The sequence below is a fragment of the Phoxinus phoxinus genome (assembly GCF_949152265.1).
Source record: "Phoxinus phoxinus genome assembly, chromosome: 24".
NCBI lineage: Eukaryota > Metazoa > Chordata > Actinopteri > Cypriniformes > Leuciscidae > Phoxinus > Phoxinus phoxinus.
Window position 1 is genome coordinate 11122396 of NC_136899.1, and position 20465 is coordinate 11142860.

The 20465-nt window shown below is 42.7% G+C and overlaps 2 protein-coding genes across 3 annotated transcripts; one reads left to right on the forward strand and one right to left on the reverse strand.

Annotated features, from left to right (window-relative positions):
* Nucleotides 1-26: 26 nt before the first annotated feature.
* Nucleotides 27-2052, reverse strand: LOC306992445 (thiosulfate:glutathione sulfurtransferase). Its single transcript, XM_079601330.1, has 4 exons — nt 1873-2052; nt 1048-1170; nt 799-961; nt 27-619 (listed from the first exon to the last, which is right to left on the reverse strand). The coding sequence occupies exons 1-4, from the start codon at nt 2000-2002 to the stop codon at nt 565-567; spliced, it is 471 nt and encodes a 156-aa protein (XP_079457456.1). The 5' UTR covers nt 2003-2052; the 3' UTR covers nt 27-564.
* A 7972-nt stretch (nt 2053-10024) lies between these two features.
* Nucleotides 10025-20224, forward strand: kpna1 (karyopherin alpha 1 (importin alpha 5)). 2 transcript variants are annotated; one of them, XM_079601324.1, is made up of 14 exons: nt 10025-10168; nt 11593-11729; nt 12908-13021; nt 13114-13213; nt 13305-13399; nt 15371-15502; nt 15606-15694; nt 15771-15870; nt 16401-16564; nt 17083-17161; nt 18600-18725; nt 18817-18944; nt 19060-19235; nt 19568-20224. In XM_079601324.1, exons 2-14 carry the CDS (start codon nt 11604-11606, stop codon nt 19753-19755), a joined length of 1617 nt encoding a protein of 538 aa, XP_079457450.1. In that variant the 5' UTR covers nt 10025-10168; nt 11593-11603; the 3' UTR covers nt 19756-20224. The 2 variants fall into 2 exon arrangements, with proteins under 2 accessions (XP_079457450.1, XP_079457451.1); XM_079601325.1 differs by having other exon boundaries at nt 10072-10167; nt 11596-11729.
* The last annotated feature ends 241 nt before the right edge of the window (nt 20225-20465 follow it).

Genomic DNA, 20465 nt, shown 5'->3' on the forward strand with positions numbered 1-20465 from the left:
ATCAGTAAGCCATGGCATTTTTTTTTAAAATAGTTTTATTTATTCGAGACCCAAGTCAGTTTAATATAATTCAATTTGAAATTACTTGTACAACCAAGTTGATTATACATAAAAATTAAGGCAGCAAGTTTATAAGTTGAAACAATTGGATTTTTTTTACAGTGAGACGTATATTAAGAAATGTCCAAGGTCTTTTTAAAAATATTTGAATGAAGCAGATTTGTAAATATATATTCACACTGGTTTTTACAGTCCAATGCCTTTAAAATTCTTCTAATTCAGTCTGAAGCAGCAATTATTTAAAGTATTTTGCTCCATCACTTTTATATTCGGCTTTATTAAGTTTGATTAATAATAACAATAGATGAACCATTACAAATATATGAATGACACTAATATTAAGTAATTCAAATGCCAATCAAAATATGCTGTCAGTTTTATCAGTTTCAAATGTCAATAATTAATAATCTAGAATAATCTTCTATTTCCAGATTAATGGTCCAGATATGAATATTACAGTAATATGAAGTTAATTTGATGAAAAATGCTGCCCAGTTAGTTCTGTTACTTTTTCTCATGCTCTTCCCAATCAATGTATCCGCCTGCATAATGCCGTGCCCTGAAAAAAAGAAAAAGAAAACATGTAGTACCTCTAACAACAAGGAATATTTAATTAATTGGATCATATACGTAGGCTTATAATGAGATCAGTGTGTGTGTGTGTGTGTGTGTGTGTGTGTGTGTGTGTGTGTGTGTGTGTGTGTGTGTGCGTGCGCGCGTCTGTTTTCAGTAGCCTACTTTAAGAATCCAAGACGATGAGCAATTTCGAGAGCAGACAAACTCCTTTTCCCACTTCGGCAATGGAAAACTATGTTATCATCTTCCTTTTTGGGGGCTTTCACCTTAAACTGCACTTGAAACTGTTGTGGTGGGAGCTTCAGGGACTCCTCAAGCTGTCCCACTAAGAGATACATTCAAAATGAGAGTTAGTGTGCCCACTGAAAAAAACACACACAAAAAACACTGATTCTATCAGTAAGGACTTACATGGAATGTTGATGGAATCAGGAATCCGACCAGCCTGGAATTCATCTGGATTTCTGACGTCAAACAGCTGTACGCTGTGATTGGCCAGCATAGCTTTGAGCTGTTCGTATGTCACAACTGACACTGAAATTGTGAAAATCAAAAAGTGGTACCAATGCAAGATCATATTTAATAGTTGCTATTCTATTATTGTCAATTAATATAATGTTCAGGTCAGTGAAAATCATGTAAGATAAAAACATTTTTTTACTAGAAAAATCTTGCTAATCATGGTTGTTATACACATAAAGGCTGCTTGTTTGGCTGATGGGATACAAAAGATGAGCCAAACAATAATTTTGCTGTAATCAGCAGAAACAAAAACAAAACAATGGCTAAGTCCGTACAATTAGCCACAATTTAAAGCATGAAGAAGTCATGTTTCTTCCTTTAAATTAGACATTTTCAAAATGATTATTATAACAATACAATGACATTATAACCAAGTGAAAACAGCTATTAGCAAAAATATTCGTCATCCCAATAAATGACAATAGATAAATATGCAGGCCTACACTTTTGAGTGTATGTGTAAAGATTGAATACTTTGATTTGTTTTCCTTAAATACCATTGCTTTTTATCAAGTAGATAATTGACAATGGACCAAAGTCCAAAGTTCTTATAATAAATGACATACCTGACATTGCAGATTAAATGAAATACAGCCTTTAAAGGTTATTATATCTTCCTAAGAAATGTAGAAAGTAACAGGAAAAAAAATATCTGCAAAAATAAATCCACCTATTTATTTAGCGAGGATATAAGCGCCTCTTTTGCAGCTCTACCTGGATCAGGTTGTCCGTGACTGTGATTGACGGTTGAAGTCTTCAGTCCACATGAGATCACTCTACCATGGCAAACCGGTTTAGTGACTCCAAACAGGCACAAATGACGTAAAACCTGAAACGATAACATCTCGAACTTGGGCACAGTCACAGTGACTGGTGCTGAAAATGAAATGTTGTTCTGTCTGTATAACCTGTGTTTGGGGGTCCGGGAAGACAAGACAGATTATCCGCTGCCCTCTAGCGTTAGGATCATGTCCAGGACAGGTAAAGGACACCTGGATGATATTTTCACGGATAATGAGACTATATTAGGGTGCTTCCGTTGTGCCTGGTCGTTAAATAGCACTATGATGTGATGTATACAATACAGCGTATAAGGGTTTTATGAGATAAAACAACAACAACAACAACAACAACAGTGTTGCGCATTGCATTATCTCATTGGTTGCCATCAGTCATTATAGCTAGGCCTAAATGATTTTCTAAAATGGTTAGATAAAATATCGATATCGATAATGTAGGCTAAGTAAACGTTACATTGTAAAATTCAATAGTGTGCTTATTATTTTATAAAGGCTTTATTAATATATATTATTAAATGGTTCCTTTCATTTTAGGCTAACTTACACTTAATTTAGGCTAACGTTATCTGTAGCTAGAGGCTATAGCCTACAACAACACGGAGATTTTAGTTAAACCATTATCTTCGAATAATATCCTTGTAGTGAAAAGAGAAACATTTAACATGATAGCCCACTACAGTGCAGCGAGAAAGAGAGAGAAAAAAAAACACGAAACCTCATTAACCAGTGTGTTGCCAGACCTTCCTGGAAAAACACACGCTCAAAAACCTATAGCCGTTGAAGCAGGTCAGGATATCTGACGGATGAAATATTCTGTTACCGGTGTTTGGCTACATGGTGTTCGGCCATACCGATTACATTACTTGCCCACCGGCCCAACCGTCGTTTTGCATTTTCATAGAAATAAAATCTATTTAGTTCATTTGGACAACGGAGCAGCGCTGGAGTCACGTGACGAGAGTGAGACGCGATGACTGAGCTCAAGAGAACTTTTGCATTTCTTCATTTAATATGAGTGAGTTTGTTTTACTGTTGTGTTTTCATCAGAATAATAATAAAATAATAATGAACCACAAATTTGGGAAAAAATCCAAAGACCTTTCATTTATTTGTTACAACTCGGTTAGGCTATATAATAGCCTACATAATCAGTCTGATTCATTTCGTTAAGAAAGTTCTGTTTAATATAAGCAATTTGTCATTGTACTATTTTATTGTTGTTGTGTTTTTTCATTAAGGGAAATGTTGAAATAGCATTTGTTTTGTGCTAAAAAACTGAAAGATCTAACTTTAAAAATCAATAGATCCTGCATCATTGACATTTTGTTTTTTTGTTTTTAATATGCGGTGTAATAATCATCCGGCACATCACAACTGTATTGCTTAGACGCGTAAAATGTGGATAAATAGACTAACTAGAATGCAAGACTAGTTGCTGCTGAGAAACAAACTCTTTTAGAGCTGCTTTACAGAAGAATTGACTTGACATTTGTAATCAGTAAAACTATTGTGATAGGCTATTAATTGGTCATAATTACCAAATCCAAATCCAACTGTTATTTGTAATAAAATGCACCCAGCTAGTGGCCATGTTTATAAGCGCCTTTATAAAGACCCAGGTTTCTCGTAAAAAGTGGACATGGCAACACCGTTCGTCACACAAAACGTACTCGGTTACTAACGTAGCCTCGGTTCTCTCTAGGAGAGGGAACGAGTACTGCGTCGAAGAACGCTACGGGAAAGATATTTCTTTGTCGAGATTGAAGCCAAAAATTAATCCTTAATTTTGTAATATTGTAAAACGCTTTTCTGAAGCATACAACCTAGGCGGAGCAATACAGCTCACCCATTGGCTGCTCTGCCAGAAAAGCACAGCCTATGCGAGGCCAGGACGCTGACCAATGAGGACGCTTCGCGCCCTTCTGCGTCACCTCCCGCCCAAACAGGCGTGGCCTAGGCCTATAAATACGAGCATAGCTGTCTAACACGCCGATTTTCGTCAATGAAGCGACGCAGCGTGGACACGCACGGCATGAGACGCAGTACTCGTTCCCTCTCCTAGAGAGAACCGAGGTTACGTTAGTAACCGAGTACGTTCTCTTACGTAGAGTTCTCTCGTACTGCGTCGAAGAACGCTACGGGAACCCTATGCAAACCGCCGTGCGTGTTCTTGGATCGACACAGACACCTAAGGGCGCGCGCGCCCTGGTATACAAGCGCCTACCCCAAGAAGTATAAGGAGAGCGGCTAAAATAGCATCATCCCTTATAGTAGTGCCTCTTAAGGCATAATAGCATATATATGTAAATATAGATATATATGAGGGGTAATAGCATGCTCATGGGACACATTGTCAGTGAGTGATGCTTAAACATTGAAGTGACCTGGGCCGCAGCGCGGGGCAGGAGCACTTATACATATTAGACATTGAAGTGACCTGGGCTGCAGCGCGGGGCAGGAGCACTTGTACATATTACCATTGAAGTGACCTGGGCCGCAGTGCGGGGCAGGAACACTTATACATAGTCTTCTAGACCGAGAGCAGTTTAGCCTGCAACGCAGGAACCTCTAGGTTATAGAACCTAATAAATGTAGACGGGGAGGCCCAGCCTGCCGCCATACAGATATCTTGTAACGAGATTCCGCTATACCAAGCCCATGAGGAGGCCATGCCTCTCGTGGAATGTGCTCTGATGCCCAAAGGGCATTCCAAGCCTCTAGATGCGTAGGCTAGCGCAATGGCGTCCACTACCCATCGAGACAGACTCTGTTTCGCTGCGGCTCGTCCCTTGGAGCGCCCGCTGAACGAAACGAAGAGCTGCTCCGTCTGTCGAAAAACAGCGGAGCGGGACACGTAAGCTCTTAATGCCCTGACCGGGCAAAGGGAGCTATTTCCGTCCTCTGAGGCCGGCAGGGCCGACAGGGAGATGACCTGAGCCCTGAACGGTGTGTTGAGGGACTTAGGCACGTACCCATGCTTCGGTTTCAATACGACTATAGAGTCGTTTGGCCCGAACTCCATACAAGAAGCTCTCACTGAGAGCGCTTGCAAGTCTCCCACACGCTTCACTGAAGCGAGAGCCAAAAGAAACACGGTCTTGAGAGACAGGTGTTTCATGTCAACTGAGTGAATAGGCTCGAAAGGGGCCCCTTTCATAGCGTTCAACACTGTAGAAAGGTCCCAAACGGGGACTGAAGGAGGTCTTGGAGGGTTTAACCTCCTGGCGCCTCTCAGGAAGCGGACCACCAGGTCGTTCCTGCCTAGTGAACGGCCAAGCGTTGGATTAACGAACGCTGATATGGCAGCCACATAGACTTTGAGCGTGGATGGGGTTCTTCCCTTATCCAATAGCTCTTGCAAGAAGGAGAGAATCTCCGGTTCTCCACACTGAAGTGGTGACAGACCTTGATCTGAACACCATCCAGAGAACACCGACCATTTGGAAGCGTAGAGCCGTCTAGTAGACGGAGCCCTAGCTTGTTCGATCGTGTCTAACACTCCTCTTGGGAGGTTAGCGGGTACCCGTTTATGGCCCATACGTGTAGGGACCAAAGCTCGGGGTGAGGATGCAGAATCGAGCCCTTGGCCTGTGAGAGGAGGTCTCTCCTCACTGGTATCGGCCACGGGGCAGTACTTTTCAGTCGCATCAAAGCTGGGAACCAGGTCTGATTCGTCCAGAATGGAGCAACTAGCAGTACTGAGCATCCGCTCTCCCTGATACGCTCCAGCACTTGAGGCAGGAGTGAGACAGGAGGAAAAGCATAGAGCGGGCGGCGGGGCCAGACTCTGGCCAGCGCGTTCGTGCTCTTCGAAAAGAATTCTGGGCAATGAGCGTTTTCCTGGTTTGCAAACAGGTCTATTTCCGCTCTGCCGAACGTTTTCCACAGCAGACGCACTGTCTGTGTGTGTAGGGACCACTCTCCCGTGGGAACGTTGTTCCGTGAGAGTCTGTCCGGGCCTACGTTCAAGTGGCCTGGCACGTGCATTGCTCTTAACGAGCGCAGGTTGTGCTGGGCCCACACCAGTATGCGTTCCGCTAACCTGAATAGGTTCCGGGATCTCACGCCACCCTGGCGGTTTATGTAGGCTACTACCGACATGTTGTCCGAGCGGACCAGGACGTGGTGTCCTTTTATCCGGGGACAGAAGCGCCTCAGCGCAAAGTCCACTGCCATCATTTCCAGGCAGTTTATGTGCGGTAGTTCGGCTCGCTCTGACCACTGGCCAAAGAGCGGACTGCCGTCGAGCAGTGCTCCCCAGCCTGAGGTGGACGCGTCCGTGGACACCACCTTCAGGCTCGAGGAAGTCCCCAGGCTTACACCTGACCGGTACCAGTCTGACGCTCTCCATGGTGTCAGGGCTGAAATGCATTCCTGAGTGACCTTGAGGCGATAGCGACCGTGTAGCCATGCTCGGCGCGGTACGCGCGCTCTCAACCAGAACTGTAGTGGGCGCATGCGCAGCAGGCCCAACTGCAGCACTGTTGAGGCTGAGGCCATGAGGCCCAGCATTTTCTGAAATCTCCTGAGTGGCACTATGTGGCCGCTGAGGAAGGATTTCGCCATTTGCAGGGTATTTCGCCATTTGCAGGGTATTTCGCCTGCGCTGTGATGACAGCTGTGCTGTCATAGACAGTGAGTTCAGATCCAGTCCTAAAAAGGAGATCCTTTGACTGGGAAACAGTGAACTTTTCTCCCAATTGACTCTCAGACCTAAGCACTCGAGGTGATCGAGTATTAGTGTCTTGTGGTGAGCGAGTTCTGACGGCGATTGAGCCAGAATTAGCCAATCGTCCAAATAGTTCAGAATTCGAACGCCCCGGAGTCTCAGGGGTGCCAGCGCCGCGTCCATGCACACTGTAAATGTACGAGGTGCTAGGGATAGGCCGAATGGCAGGACTGTGTACTGATATGCCCGGCCCTCGAAGGCGAATCTCAAAAATCGCCTGTGACGTGACGCAATTTGTATGTGAAAATACGCGTCTTTCAGATCTATTGCCATAATCCAGTCTCCTCGGCGAATTTGCGCGAGGATACTTCTGGTCGTGAGCATTCTGAACTTCCGTTTTGCAAGCGTTTTGTTCAGACGCCTTAGATCTAAAATGGGTCTGAGACCCCCGTCTTTCTTCGGTACCAGGAAATATCTGCTGTACAGGCCCCCTTCGCTCTGAGCTTGAGATAAAGGCTCTATGGCCCCTTTGCTCAATAGCTTCGCTATTTCGGCTCGAAGTAGATGTGCTACTTCTGTTTTTACTGTGGTTTCGACTTTTCCCGTGAAACGGGGAGGGCGTCGATAAAACTGTAGCGAATAGCCTCTTTTTATAGTCTCTAGCACCCATTCTGAAACCCCGGGTAGTCCTTCCCATGCATCTGCACGTGTGACTAGGGGTTGAATGTAATCTGGGCTCTGGTCGCGAAATGGCGGCGACACGAGAGCAACCATGTGCTGTGACATGGACGCCGTGGCGTCTGAGGCGGGGGACATGTTTAACACAGTATGCGTCCCGCGCGCGCTCGACTCTCTGAGTTGAGAGAGAGCACGCGGGGCGAGCCCTACGGGGCTCGTTATGTTTGTGAATAAACGTGGGCGCTTGGTGGCGGGCACATTTATAACACCGGGGACACTGTGTTTGTGTACTGACTGACCGTTCGTTAGTTTCGTTTTTACAGAAACCGCGGAACGTGCAGTGTGTAGTGGTTGTGGGCACTGGACAGTGGGCACGCTCACTACACGTAAAGCACAATCGGTGTGAGCCGATTTTATGTGTGCAAACCCTGTGTTGAACGGGGCTGTGCTTGTGTGAATGAATGGGCACTGGGTGGGCATTGCAGTTACACACATTACACCATCGGCCTTGGCCGGAACACCAGAAATTAAACTCTTTTTTAGATTTATCTGGGTCGCCGTGAAAACGGCGTTTGTGTGCAGGCAAACGGGCTTTACGGCCGGTTTGTTGGCTGCTGAGTACACTGGTACAAACACGGAACTTAGGGCTGTACAAGCGGGAATCTTTGGTGGAAGTCCGGCCGCAGCGGGACCCGAACACCGTCTTTTTCCTAGCAGGGCTAGGATGGCGCCGAGGCCTCGGGCTTGATTGAGATCTTGGGCCGAGGACCACGCGGTGGCGGGCGGCGTCCGGCGGAGCGAGACCGTGGTCTCTCTCGGGCCTGTTGCTGCTGGGCCGGCGCGGCGGGCGCGGGGCGCTGCTGAGTTCGGGCAGGCGGCTGTTTAGGGCGGCCTGTTGCGGAACTGGAGCGCTTTGGCAGGAAATGTCTCATGGCCTGCGAAGTTTTCTGTACCTCGGCGAATCGGTCCGCGAAGTCCTTCACGGAGGATCCGAAGAGGCCAGCCGGTGAAATGGGGGCGTCGAGAAACGCAGAGCGCTCGGATTCCGCCATTTCAGAGAGAGTCAGCCATAAATGTCTCTCAGAAACAGTAGCTGTGGCCATAATCCTGCCGATGGCGTGTGCGGCGGACTTTGTAGCGCGAAGAGCTAGGTCTGTGGCGCTACGCAAGTCCGGAACACTGATCGCGCCCGGGCCTTCCTCGTCTAGCTTGCAGAGGAGGTTGGCCTGGTGGATTTGAAGCACCGCCATGGTGTGCAGCGCCGATGCAGCTTGTCCGGCGGCGGAATACACGCGACCGTTCAGAGCTGAAGACGTGCGGCAAGCTTTGGATGGTAGGACTCCCTTAGCCCGCCGTCCCGCAGAGGGTGGGCAAAGGTGAGTCGCTACCGCCTCCTCGACCGGAGGGAGAGCGTGGTAGCCTCTGTCTCGAGCACCGTCCACTACGGAGAATGCTGGCGAGGCAGAAGTACGTACTCTGGCTGAAAATGGCGCCTTCCATGATTTCGCTACCTCTTCGTGAAGCTCAGGAAGAAACGGTGCGTGTCTGGAGGGGGGCGCAGCGCGGTCTCCAGAGAGGAAGCGTCCATCCAGCCGGTTGAGTGCAGGTTGTTCGGGCGTCGACCAATCGAGGCCGAGGCTCGACACGGCCTGTGTGAGCAGACGCATCAGTTCCGCCTCGATGCTGATCTTCCCTCCTCTGCGCTCTCGAACAGCGGGGGAGGGGAGGTCCACAGAGCTCGCCCAACCCTCGCTCTCCGAAGCGAGAAGCGAACAGCAATCATCATCTCCCTCTGATACAGCTTGCTGGTCGTCATCCATAACGGACAAAGCGGCGTGCTGCGGCTGTTGTCCGTCGGTGAGCGACTCGAGCGAGACGTTGAGAGGAGCTAGCGGCGGCGGCGGCGAGCTCCTCGTGGAGGGAGGTTCCGGGACCCGCTGAGCACGGCGCTTTTTACGGCGCGGCGCTACAGGGGGCGGTTGAGCAGCTTCGGCGAAAGATGCAAGGCGAGTCCGCAGAGTCGCGATTGGCATCATGTCGCAGTGATGACAGCCGCCATCACCGAGAGCGATAGCTGCATGTTCCTCGCCCAAGCAGGAAACACATAACTCGTGGTGGTCCCCGTCGATGAGCGCGGCTCGGCAGGAGCCGCAGGAAAAGCGAGACATCTTTATAAAGACGCTCGTGCTCTTTTGTGAGGAAAAAGCGTGTGACGCGGTAGGCGAACACACACACAAAACACACACAAAACTGAAAGGATATATCCACGCCGGAGAAGCGCAGCAGGGAACGGCGGCTGAAGGCGGCGAAGACCAGCGGCTTCAGGTAAGGGCTCGTCCTGCTGAGGTGCTTGTATCCAAACGGCTGTGGCGGCTCGAATCAATCCAGCGATGCGTGCAGCTTCGTTGAATTTAAGAAAATCGGCGTGTTAGACAGCTATGCTCGTATTTATAGGCCTAGGCCACGCCTGTTTGGGCGGGAGGTGACGCAGAAGGGCGCGAAGCGTCCTCATTGGTCAGCGTCCTGGCCTCGCTTAGGCTGTGCTTTTCTGGCAGAGCAGCCAATGGGTGAGCTGTATTGCTCCGCCTAGGTTGTATGCTTCAGAAAAGCGTTTTACAATATTACAAAATTAAGGATTAATTTTTGGCTTCAATCTCGACAAAGAAATATCTTTCCCGTAGCGTTCTTCGACGCAGTACGAGAGAACTCTACGTAAGAGAACTGGCAACACCGAGAACTAGACATGCGCTTCAGTTCGCACACGATGTCCTCTGGCAGTGCGCATGCGCAGTATCACTATACCGGCGGAGGCTGAACGGTAGCAGCTTAAACGACGCAGGGATAAACTAGACTTTTTTGACAGGTCAGTACGCCAATGTGGATTATTTGTGTGTGAACGGTTTTATTACACCTATATTATGTTAAATTCAATAGATATAAATGTTAAAACACAAATATAAAGCAGCTGTCGGATAACCTTATTGGGTGGGTTAGCAGGGGAGCTAACAGAGGCTGCTGCGCAGATCTGGGAGGGAGAGGCGAGCCTGGCGTTAAGACGATATTACCAACAAACCTGCTCTTCAATCGATGATCACTACCATATGATGACCTAAAATTACGTTTTATTTTCTTGACTCGACCGTCTTCGCTTCATTGGCGTTATGTACGGTTGGATTGGTGTGTTTGGCGGGGTGTTTTTTGGTGTAGATGGTTGGATCAGTCGCTACCCTTCACTGCGGGCTGAAGCGCCACTGCCCATGACCAGCTCGGTCCCAATCTGGCTGTTTCCTATCTTATTTTTAGTATTTTAGGGCAAAACAACACAGGTGAATGGGGTACAAATTTGAAATAACAGATATCACCAACCTTCCCCAGTTGATTAATCATTGTACATTAAGTAAATTGCTTTGTATATCTAAATTGTCTGAAATATGTTAAATATGCTAAATATAAATATTAAACGCCGTTAAGGCAGTATCCAATTAAATTTGCATACCTTTTTAGAACAGAAATCTGAACATTGGATTAAGCCATGTTCAAATGTTTTGTTTCATAATGTTAACATGCTACACTATGGTCAGAAAAACAACCAGGAAAAATAGGAATAAAATGTTACATAAATCAGGCAAATTATATATGAAGAAACCCCTCTTTAAAAAACATTAAGAGTATAAATAGGAATACAAACTGGAAAGTATGCAGGTGCTACTTAATTGGAGATTTCTGGCTCATTTTGAGAAAATAGCCTTTAAACATGTAATTGAAATCTACAGATGCAAATAAATAAAGTGTAAATAAATAATAATAAACCCTTAACAGTGCATTTTGCCTAGTTATGGAAGCAAAATAGCCCCAAAAAGATCTGTAGCTACTTCCATTTTATCACAACTTTAAGTGATGGTGTTTGGAGCCTTTATCTTCTTGATTTTATTTGCGATAGACTTTTTCATGCGACACAGATAATATCCAGTTTGTGGCTAAACAACATTATTGACACATCCTTGTTTGCTTGTTTAACCCATCATTGAAATGTATGAAAAATATGTTACAGCTAGAATATTCTGTATTTTTACTGCTGTCAATAATTTATGCCACAAACGGTGGAAATGAATGCTTATCTGGCATTGTGATTGGTGTACTTTGTCCACAACTGAGGAAACAAGTGACATTAAATGATCTTTTGAAGAGTTCTGTCAAAATCTGTCATCTAGCTGAGATTCAGCCACTATTTTAATGAGTCTTGGTGATTCCTATTGTGCTCATCTTGCTTTGATTGTGTCTTTCCAGCAGGCAACATCATGAGTCAGGGGAAGGACAATGCACGTCTCAAAAGCTATAAAAACAAATCACTCAACACAGATGAGATGAGGAGGAGGAGGGAGGAAGAAGGCCTGCAACTTCGCAAACAAAAGAAAGATGAACAAGTAAGAGAATTGGAGATATGAGAGTGGCTTCTGTTATTCTATTTCATTCTTCTCTAGGTGTTTTGTATAAAGGTAAATATGATACTAAACATGAGAGCATGGACTGAGGGAGATTTGGGAGAGTTGAAAGAACCGTCACTTGATGTCCTGCATTCATTAAATCTTACATTCATTGAAATTGTACATGTTTTTGTCTTTTAAAAATGTAAAAAAAAATGTTTTTCAAATGTTGTTGAAGATTGTGCTGATTTAAACAAAGGTGACACAATCTAGCTGCTTAACATACATGTGATCATGTGGATTTGTCAAAGTTGCAAGAAAAACTTTGTATCATCAGCTAGAATGGGTTGAAAATTATTAAAAAAGCATACTTTGCCATCATTTTCCAGCAAATGTTTATTTTTTTATTTTTACAACATTATATACACATTTTAAAGCTGTAAGTTAAAAACATAGTCATTTTTTGTAAAGGGAAATAAAAATGTAATGATAAATATAAATATTTTTCTACTATATAAAAAAATGTTTTATATTATGTTTTACACACACACACACACACACACACACACACACACAAGCTTTCATTTCTATCCTTGTGGGGACATTCCATAGGCGTAATGGTTTTTATACTGTACAAACTGTATATTCTATCCCCTTACACTGCCCCTATCCCTAAACCCAACCATCACAGGAGACATTCTGCATTTTTACATTTTCAAAAATATATAATTTAGTATGTTTATTAACCCATTCCCCTCATGGGGACCGCTGGCTGGTCCCCACAATGGAGGTGATCTCAGGTTTTACTATCCTTGTGGGGACATTCGGTTCCCACAATGCATAATAAACCAAGCCCACACACACACACACACACACACACACAGTCATTGAAAATGTTGGTAACTGTCTGACCTGAATTACCGGTACATCTGAAAAATCCAAGAGATTGCATACTTTGATGTTTTATCATTTGTACAATGTTGCTGTGTCAGACTGGTGAGGATGTTCAAACAGTGTAATGATTTAAAAGCTCCACAATATTTACACTTGTAGCAAATATGCCTACAAATGCCTTACTTCGAGTTGTAAAAAACCTCCCCTCTCCCAAAGAAATACATATGCGGCTCATGTTGGTATTTTTATTGAGCACAGTGATCTGAGACTTTGTGTTCTTACAGCTGTTCAAGCGCAGAAATGTGGCCACAGTGGAGGAGGATGGAGCACTGGAGGATGATGGGATGTCAGACAGTGGATACCTGGAATCACAGGCCAACAATATGGACCAAATCACGGTGAGAAAGTTAAAACAATAGTTAATCATAGTCTTTACTAACTGATGAAAAACATAAATTGATTTTTCCCTCTTGTCTTTTCTTCTTTATAGGGAAATGTTATTTCTGAGGACATGATACAGATGATCTTCTCTAGCTCCCCAGAACAACAGCTCATAGGAACACAGCGCTTCAGAAAACTCTTATCTAAAGGTGAAAGACCCCAAAGACTAAACTACTAGCATTTGCATAATCATATTTATGATAAAAGGATGCTAATTCCATCTTTGTAATTCTCCATTAGAGCCTAATCCCCCTATTGATGAGGTCATTGCCACCCCCGGTGTCGTGGAGCGATTTGTTGAGTTCCTGAAAAGAAGAGAGAACTGCACGCTACAGGTGACCTTAATAAGCTGTATCTGGGTCATATTAATACTAGGGATTTGCGAGACTATTCAACTAAACAATACTGCTGCTGTTAGTCGACATTGGAAATGCTAGTTGTTTTTAGTTTACACATTTAAAAAGGCTACATTCAAATTACTGTCATGTTAATTTACCTCAGACCTTGCATGTGTTGTATGGGAGTATTTTGACTTGGAAGAAAACAGAAAAGTATTGTGTAGGTTATGTCAAACTGTATAACAATTAAGCTTGCTTATAGTCTTGTTATACGACCGTTTATAAGGGACAATACTGGTATGAAATTTTATAGGGGAAACATGAATGAAACAGATCCTATTTCAGTTTCCTAGTGAATAGAATAAAGTGGAAAAGAAGCAGTCAGTCAGGTTCACATTATTTAGTAAATGGATTTCCATTGTAATCAAAAATGATATTACAAACATAATAAATGTAGCCATTTAAAAGAAAAAAAGATTGGTAACACTTTAGTTTATGGTCCAATTCTCACTATTAACTAGTTTCTTATTAGCATGCATATTAGTAGGATATTGACTCTTTATAAGTACTTAAGCACATATTATGCCTTATTCTCCATAACCATATTATACATCCTCAATCCTACCCAATACCTACAGTATACTTAACAACTACCTTACTAACTTTTAAGAAGTAGTAATTAGGAGTTTGAGGCAAAAGTTGTAATTAATAGTGAGAATTGGACCCTAAACTAAAGTGTGACCAAAATATGTTTTTAAATAGCTTTTGTAGCAAGGGTGCTGCCATCTTGCAGTTCTACAACCAGTGACATCACAGGGTTGGTTGGCTCCATTGGATTAATGAAGATTTTTTAGTTTCGATTCTGGTCTTTGATTTTTCTGCTTAGTTGAAGAAACAGTTAACTCAGGTATTCTGTTAATAATATTGAGTTTGTAATTATTGCTTCCGCACTGCCAATTGATTGTTGAGTTTAATAAATATGTCTATATTGGCTAACGTTGATTAAAGGTAATTTTTGTTATACTGGTTGAAACTCTTCACATCCTGATCCTGAGCAATCAATAATATAAGTGGTCAAAATATTAAAGGTGCAATAGGTGATCTGGGAAATGCTAACTTTAGCCTGCTAGCATTGAAAGCATGCAATCCCACGCTCCCTGCAAATCGCTGTCCAGAGCCACGCCTCCTTCAAAACACATGAACGTGCACAGACCAGAAGCGAGACGACCAGAGACAATGTTATTGGATTACATCATGTGTCATTTACCGGTGAGAAAACTTTACAGTACAGGTATGATGTGTTGAGCTGCCATTTACAGTACCTCCTGAACCAAAACAATGAGCTTATGCTGCGTTCATGCTATGTCATAATCGTAATTACGAGATGGCAACCCGTGAAGTTCTACCTGGAGCTGTTCTTTGGAGGGCTCTGAAGGGAGGGTGGGATCTCATGCTTTCAAAGCTAACTTGCTATTGCTAGCCTCTCTGAAATTACATACCATACCTTTAACTTAACGCTGTATCATAATGCAAGACAAGCTCAGCATATGACCTATTTTTCAGCAGCATTCAGTACAGGATTTGACTGGTTGATTTTTAGATCAAGTAGCCCATTTCAAACGCATTGCTTAGTTTTACACACTGTTTTTTGACAGTCTTCTGGGGGTTTCTTAGACTAGAGTCTGGGCGACCAGTCGTTTACAACATTTCTGGATATTAGTCGTGGTGCACGTCCCTAATTAAAATGAGCTATGCGGTCTAGTGCCAGAAGAACCACTTCAGTCTTGGGCCCTAAGTCACAGCAGTGAGACAGTGAGTCATCCGGCATGAGTCTCTCCCAGCACACGCTCGCACTATTGGAATGTGTATATTTTGCAAGTCTCATAGGTATCTTTATTTAATCCTCTTTGAATGGTGCATTAGTGAATGCTTTTCTGCAGTATGGTGACAAATACTCTGTCTCTGCAGTTTGAAGCAGCGTGGGTTCTGACTAACATCGCATCAGGAACATCCCACCAGACACGTGTGGTCATCCAGGCTGGGGCAGTGCCCATTTTCATTGAGATGCTCAGCTCTGATTTCGAGGATGTACAAGAACAGGTTAGCATCTGTACACATTTGCATTGAAGGGGCACAAATAAGACCCAGTTAGGTATAATAAAATAGGACTTAATTTGATGTGATTTGTCTTTTTTCACTCCAGGCGGTGTGGGCTTTAGGCAATATCGCAGGGGACAGCACTGAGTGCAGAGATTATGTTCTGGACTGCACTATTCTACCCTCTCTAGTACAGTAAGTCACGCACGCATTCATTTAAAACAACCATACTGTTGAATGGTTGTTCTAATGATGTAGGTTCTCATTGCAGGTTATTGGCTAAACAAAATCGCCTGACTATGATGAGGAATGCCGTGTGGGCTCTGTCTAACCTGTGCAGAGGGAAAAACCCACCCCCAGATTTTGCCAAGGTAAAATCTCCTATTTCCTCACAATTAAAAACAATTCATTTCTATAGTGCTTTAAAAAATATTATATTATTTGCAGCATTATTTAATTGAGCCAAGCTCATCTTTACATTTTGATAATTTTTACCATCATCTAACATTAATTTTGAAAACACTAATAATGCACACTGTTAAAATATAGTCTAATTTTATTCTGTACATTATAATGTGGAATGTCCAGGTTCACTTGAAATATTTAAAGTGATTAACTTTAGTCTTTATCATGTGAGTGTGTCATCATGGTCATGTTTGCTTAAACTAGAACATGTTATTAATAATTATGCTTAATTAAATATCTTGATTAAGTTAATGTTGATTTTATAAAAAATTTCATTTGTTTTATTTTATAATATATTGACGTGGATTAGCATATTCAAATATAATCAATATTAACTTAATAATTGAGTAATTTATTTAAACATAATTAAGTCACATGAGTATACACGCCTTTAAACTTAAGGTGAGGTCTAAGTTGTATTTGTCTTTTGATGCAGGTGTCACCGTGTCTCAGCGTTCTGTCCTGGCTGCTCTTTGTGAATGATACTGACATTCTGGCTGATGCATGCTGGGCTCTTTCTTATTTGTCCGACGGTCCCAATGAAAAGATCCAGGCTGTTATTGACTCAGGAGTCTGTCGCAGACTAGTGGAGCTGCTGCTGTAAGACATGAAACACAGATAGGAAGAATAATAAATGGCTTAGGTCAGTGGTTCTCAGCCTTTGTGATTTAAAGGCCCTCCATTCTCGACTTGACTTTTACAGTCATTTGTGATTTACTGGATACGAATTAGAGAGATTATTTTCTTACTCAATTTCTACCGAATAATTATTTTCGAGCTGGGCATAACCAAAAATAAAAATGTATATTATGTATTTCATTAATTTTTTGAAAATTAGGCTACCTCATATACAGTATCCATGTTTTCCAAGACTATGGGGTCTTTACAGAAAAAATAAAATAAGAAATATCTTGGTTTTTGCTGATTTGAATGATGATTCATATTATTTTAATTAATTTAGATTAATTCATCTTGAGGTCCCCTGGAAGTTTGCATTAGGCCCCAGTCCCTTCTGGTTGAGAACCACTGGCTTAGGCTTTTCTAATGGGGCTTCTCTTCTTTGTATTTTTTTTGGCGATACTTGAAAACAGTTTTCTGAGGTTGTTTTCATGTTGCAGACATGCAGAATATAAGGTGGTGTCCCCTGCTCTAAGAGCCGTGGGGAACATTGTCACAGGAGATGACCTACAGACTCAGGTGAAATAATTTAGCTTTTTTCTTTCCTTTTTTATAGGTAACAAAATTACATCTCAATATTTTCCTGGATTTTGTTGATAACAATAATTAGACAATATTTTGCTGTGTTTTTTTTGTGCTGGTACCATGGCTGGTTTAGGCCTGTTGGTTTAAAAATATATATATTTCTAGGGGCAGTTTTACCTTTTATATGGGCAATTATTTCTAACTTTTTTAGGTGCATGCATCATGTGAAATTCTTACATTTAATCAATTTCAATTAGAGTTTTAAGACTAGGCTTTTACCAATCAAATCAGTATCAATAGCGCATGTGCTCCATCTAAACTTAAGCTTTTGAATATATTTACACTGCAGTTACAATTTCATAAATAATGCTATGAAATTAATTATGTTATGTCATTTATTTTGAATATTGAACTATGATATTTTTAAATGTAATATTTTAAATATGAAAATAAAATTAAGGTCATTGAGTAATTTATTCCTGATTCATTCAGGAACGAAGCAAGTGACCGCCTTTATGAATGGATCATTTAATCATTGATTCGCTCAAAAACGCTTATTCATTCAGGAGCTAAACTCCACTGTGTGTTGCTCTGAGACTCACAACAGATCCCCTGTGGCTTTGGAATTATTTACGTTGTCGCAAATTCGCAATAGAGCAAAACCACTTCTTGTTTATTGAGCTGTTGTGTAAAATCACTAGAAAGAAAAGTCTTGAGAGACTTGTTGAACTTCTTTTAACTTTACATGGCTTTCTAAACATGCGACTCTTGTGTGAGACGCGAGTGTAACAGTCAAAGATGCCCGTCTAGAGCATGTTTACCTTGAAAAGCAGTGCTGGAAAAAAATCCATTCTGTGTTGAATGGCTTGATTACAGGGTTGACGTAACCAAGGCTCTGTTTACACCTGGTATTAAGTGTTTTCATCAATCCGATCACAAGTGTATAATGCTAAATACAGATGTAAATGGGGTCCAAAATGTTTTGAACATGTCCAGTTTCCACCACGAAAATACATTCGCCCGGATTGATTTCCTAATGTAAACGATAATGTGGGGTTTGCCAGCATCTAACGCAAACCTAAAATTCGAATGCACCGTTTTTGCATTCGAATGTGGATTTTATTTTAAATTAGACTAATATTTTAGATTCAAATGAATTTGACAGCTCTAAAACAGCACGTTTGGTTGTGATATGGCTTAACTATATCAAATGGATATATAAAACAAAAACTCACACAGGGACACTGCGTTCAACTAGGCTACATCATGCAGTAAAAGCACTCTCAAGGTGTTAATGTCAGCTTCTACATCGTTAAAACAACAATTACAATATTATTGTAGCTGATACATACTGCAATCCCGGACCTCTGCTGTAATGTTGTAGCTAATACATACTTCGGATGTAACTTTTCATCTGTTTTCTTATGCACAGGTGATTCTTAACTGCTCTGCCCTGCAAAGTCTGCTTCACCTTCTGAGTAGCCCGAAAGAGTCCATTAAAAAAGAGGCATGTTGGACCATCTCCAATATCACAGCTGGGAATCGTGCACAAATACAGGTGCATGCATGTTTGAAGAGTTTAACACATAAACTTCAGTTTGAGTGTCGTTTTGTCTCACACTCTTTCTTTGGATCATTGTAACTTGTAGATGGTGATGGATGCAGATTTGCTCCCCCCGTTGATAAGTATTCTGCAAGTAGCGGAGTTCCGCACAAGAAAGGAAGCGGCGTGGGCCATCACAAACGCCACATCTGGCGGTTCTGCTGAGCAGATCAGGTGAGACCGATCACTTCTTAAGCCTGGTCTTAACGTGTCGTTTGTGATCGGATCACTTCCTGCAGCAGCAACCAAGATGGCTATATATATTATAACGTTTTGATCGTCTCCTTAGGCATCTTGTCGAACTTGGTTGCATCAAGCCTTTATGTGACCTCCTGACGCTGATGGATTCAAAGATCGTACAGGTGGCCCTAAATGGCTTGGAGAACATCCTACGACTGGGTGAGCTGGAAGCTAAACGAGGAGGAGGAATCAACCCCTACTGCGCGCTCATTGAGGAGGCGTATGGTATGTTAGCCGTCACACTTTGGATTTCCATATTTTTGTCCTTAACTGATCAAATGCCTGTAATTGGTTCTCTCGGGTCTTCAGATGCTTCATTAAATCCCAAACTTTCAACAATTAATCCTTTTTTATGTTAAGCAGTGTATTTCTTAATGTCATTAATGATGAAAACGGTATTTTAGGAGATCAGATTTTCACAAACAGTTTCATGTTTGTTTTAACTTTTTATTTTTTGCATCTCTTTGTGAAATTACTTTAAAAATAAATGACAAAAAAAAGATTTTCATAAGAAAAAGACAAACTATGATAATTTTTTTTATATTGCTTTCCATCAGGGTTGGACAAACTGGAGTTCCTACAGGGTCATGAGAACCAGGAGATCTACCAAAAGGCTTTTGACCTGATCGAACGCTACTTCAGCACAGATGATGAAGATCCGGCTCTGGCACCTGCCGTTGACCTCCAGCAGCAGCAGTTCCTTTTCCAGCAGTGTGAGGCTCCCATGGAGGGTTTCCAACTTTAACACTTCCACTCACTCCCTTATTCTCCAAGCAATCCACCCTGTAGGGTGAGAGACGCCCCACTGACCCAACAGAGCGAAGGATTTAACAAATGAACATTTCAATTAGAGTGTGATATACAAGAGCGTGTGTTGCCGGTCAACCCATTTCCCCCCTCTTGTCCTTCTTCCCTGATGTCATTGGCCCGATCCGGAACGATGGCGACATGCAGAAAACATGACCAGTAGACATTTACATATGACTTAAATAACCCACTTCCTTCATTAAACTTTCATTCAGCCCTTCAAAGCACGCGTATCCCATCAGTCCCGATTCAGGAAAACCGCATCCAGCGATGAGTTGATAGAAGCTGGAAAAGCACAGCTTGTGTGACGTGACTGCAATATTGACTTTTCATCTATTGTAAAACACTGGACTGACCATGTGACTGTGTTTGCATGTCTCCAAACCCCCCCCTCCCTCCCTCCCTCCCTCCAAAAAAAAGTGACGGCCAATGTACGCCGAAGGACATCTGCTGAAGGCAAGGCACTTTTACCTTCCCATTTGACCCAGACAACTCAACGACGGACTAAGGGGTCCGGGCTTTCTGACTGAAAATGCCAGTCAGACAGTCTTTTGCTTTTTGACACACATTGAACATTCCGACAATGACTGAACTGTACAGGCTCCGCCTCTCCTTTTAGGGTTACACATTTGCACCTTTGGAATTCTG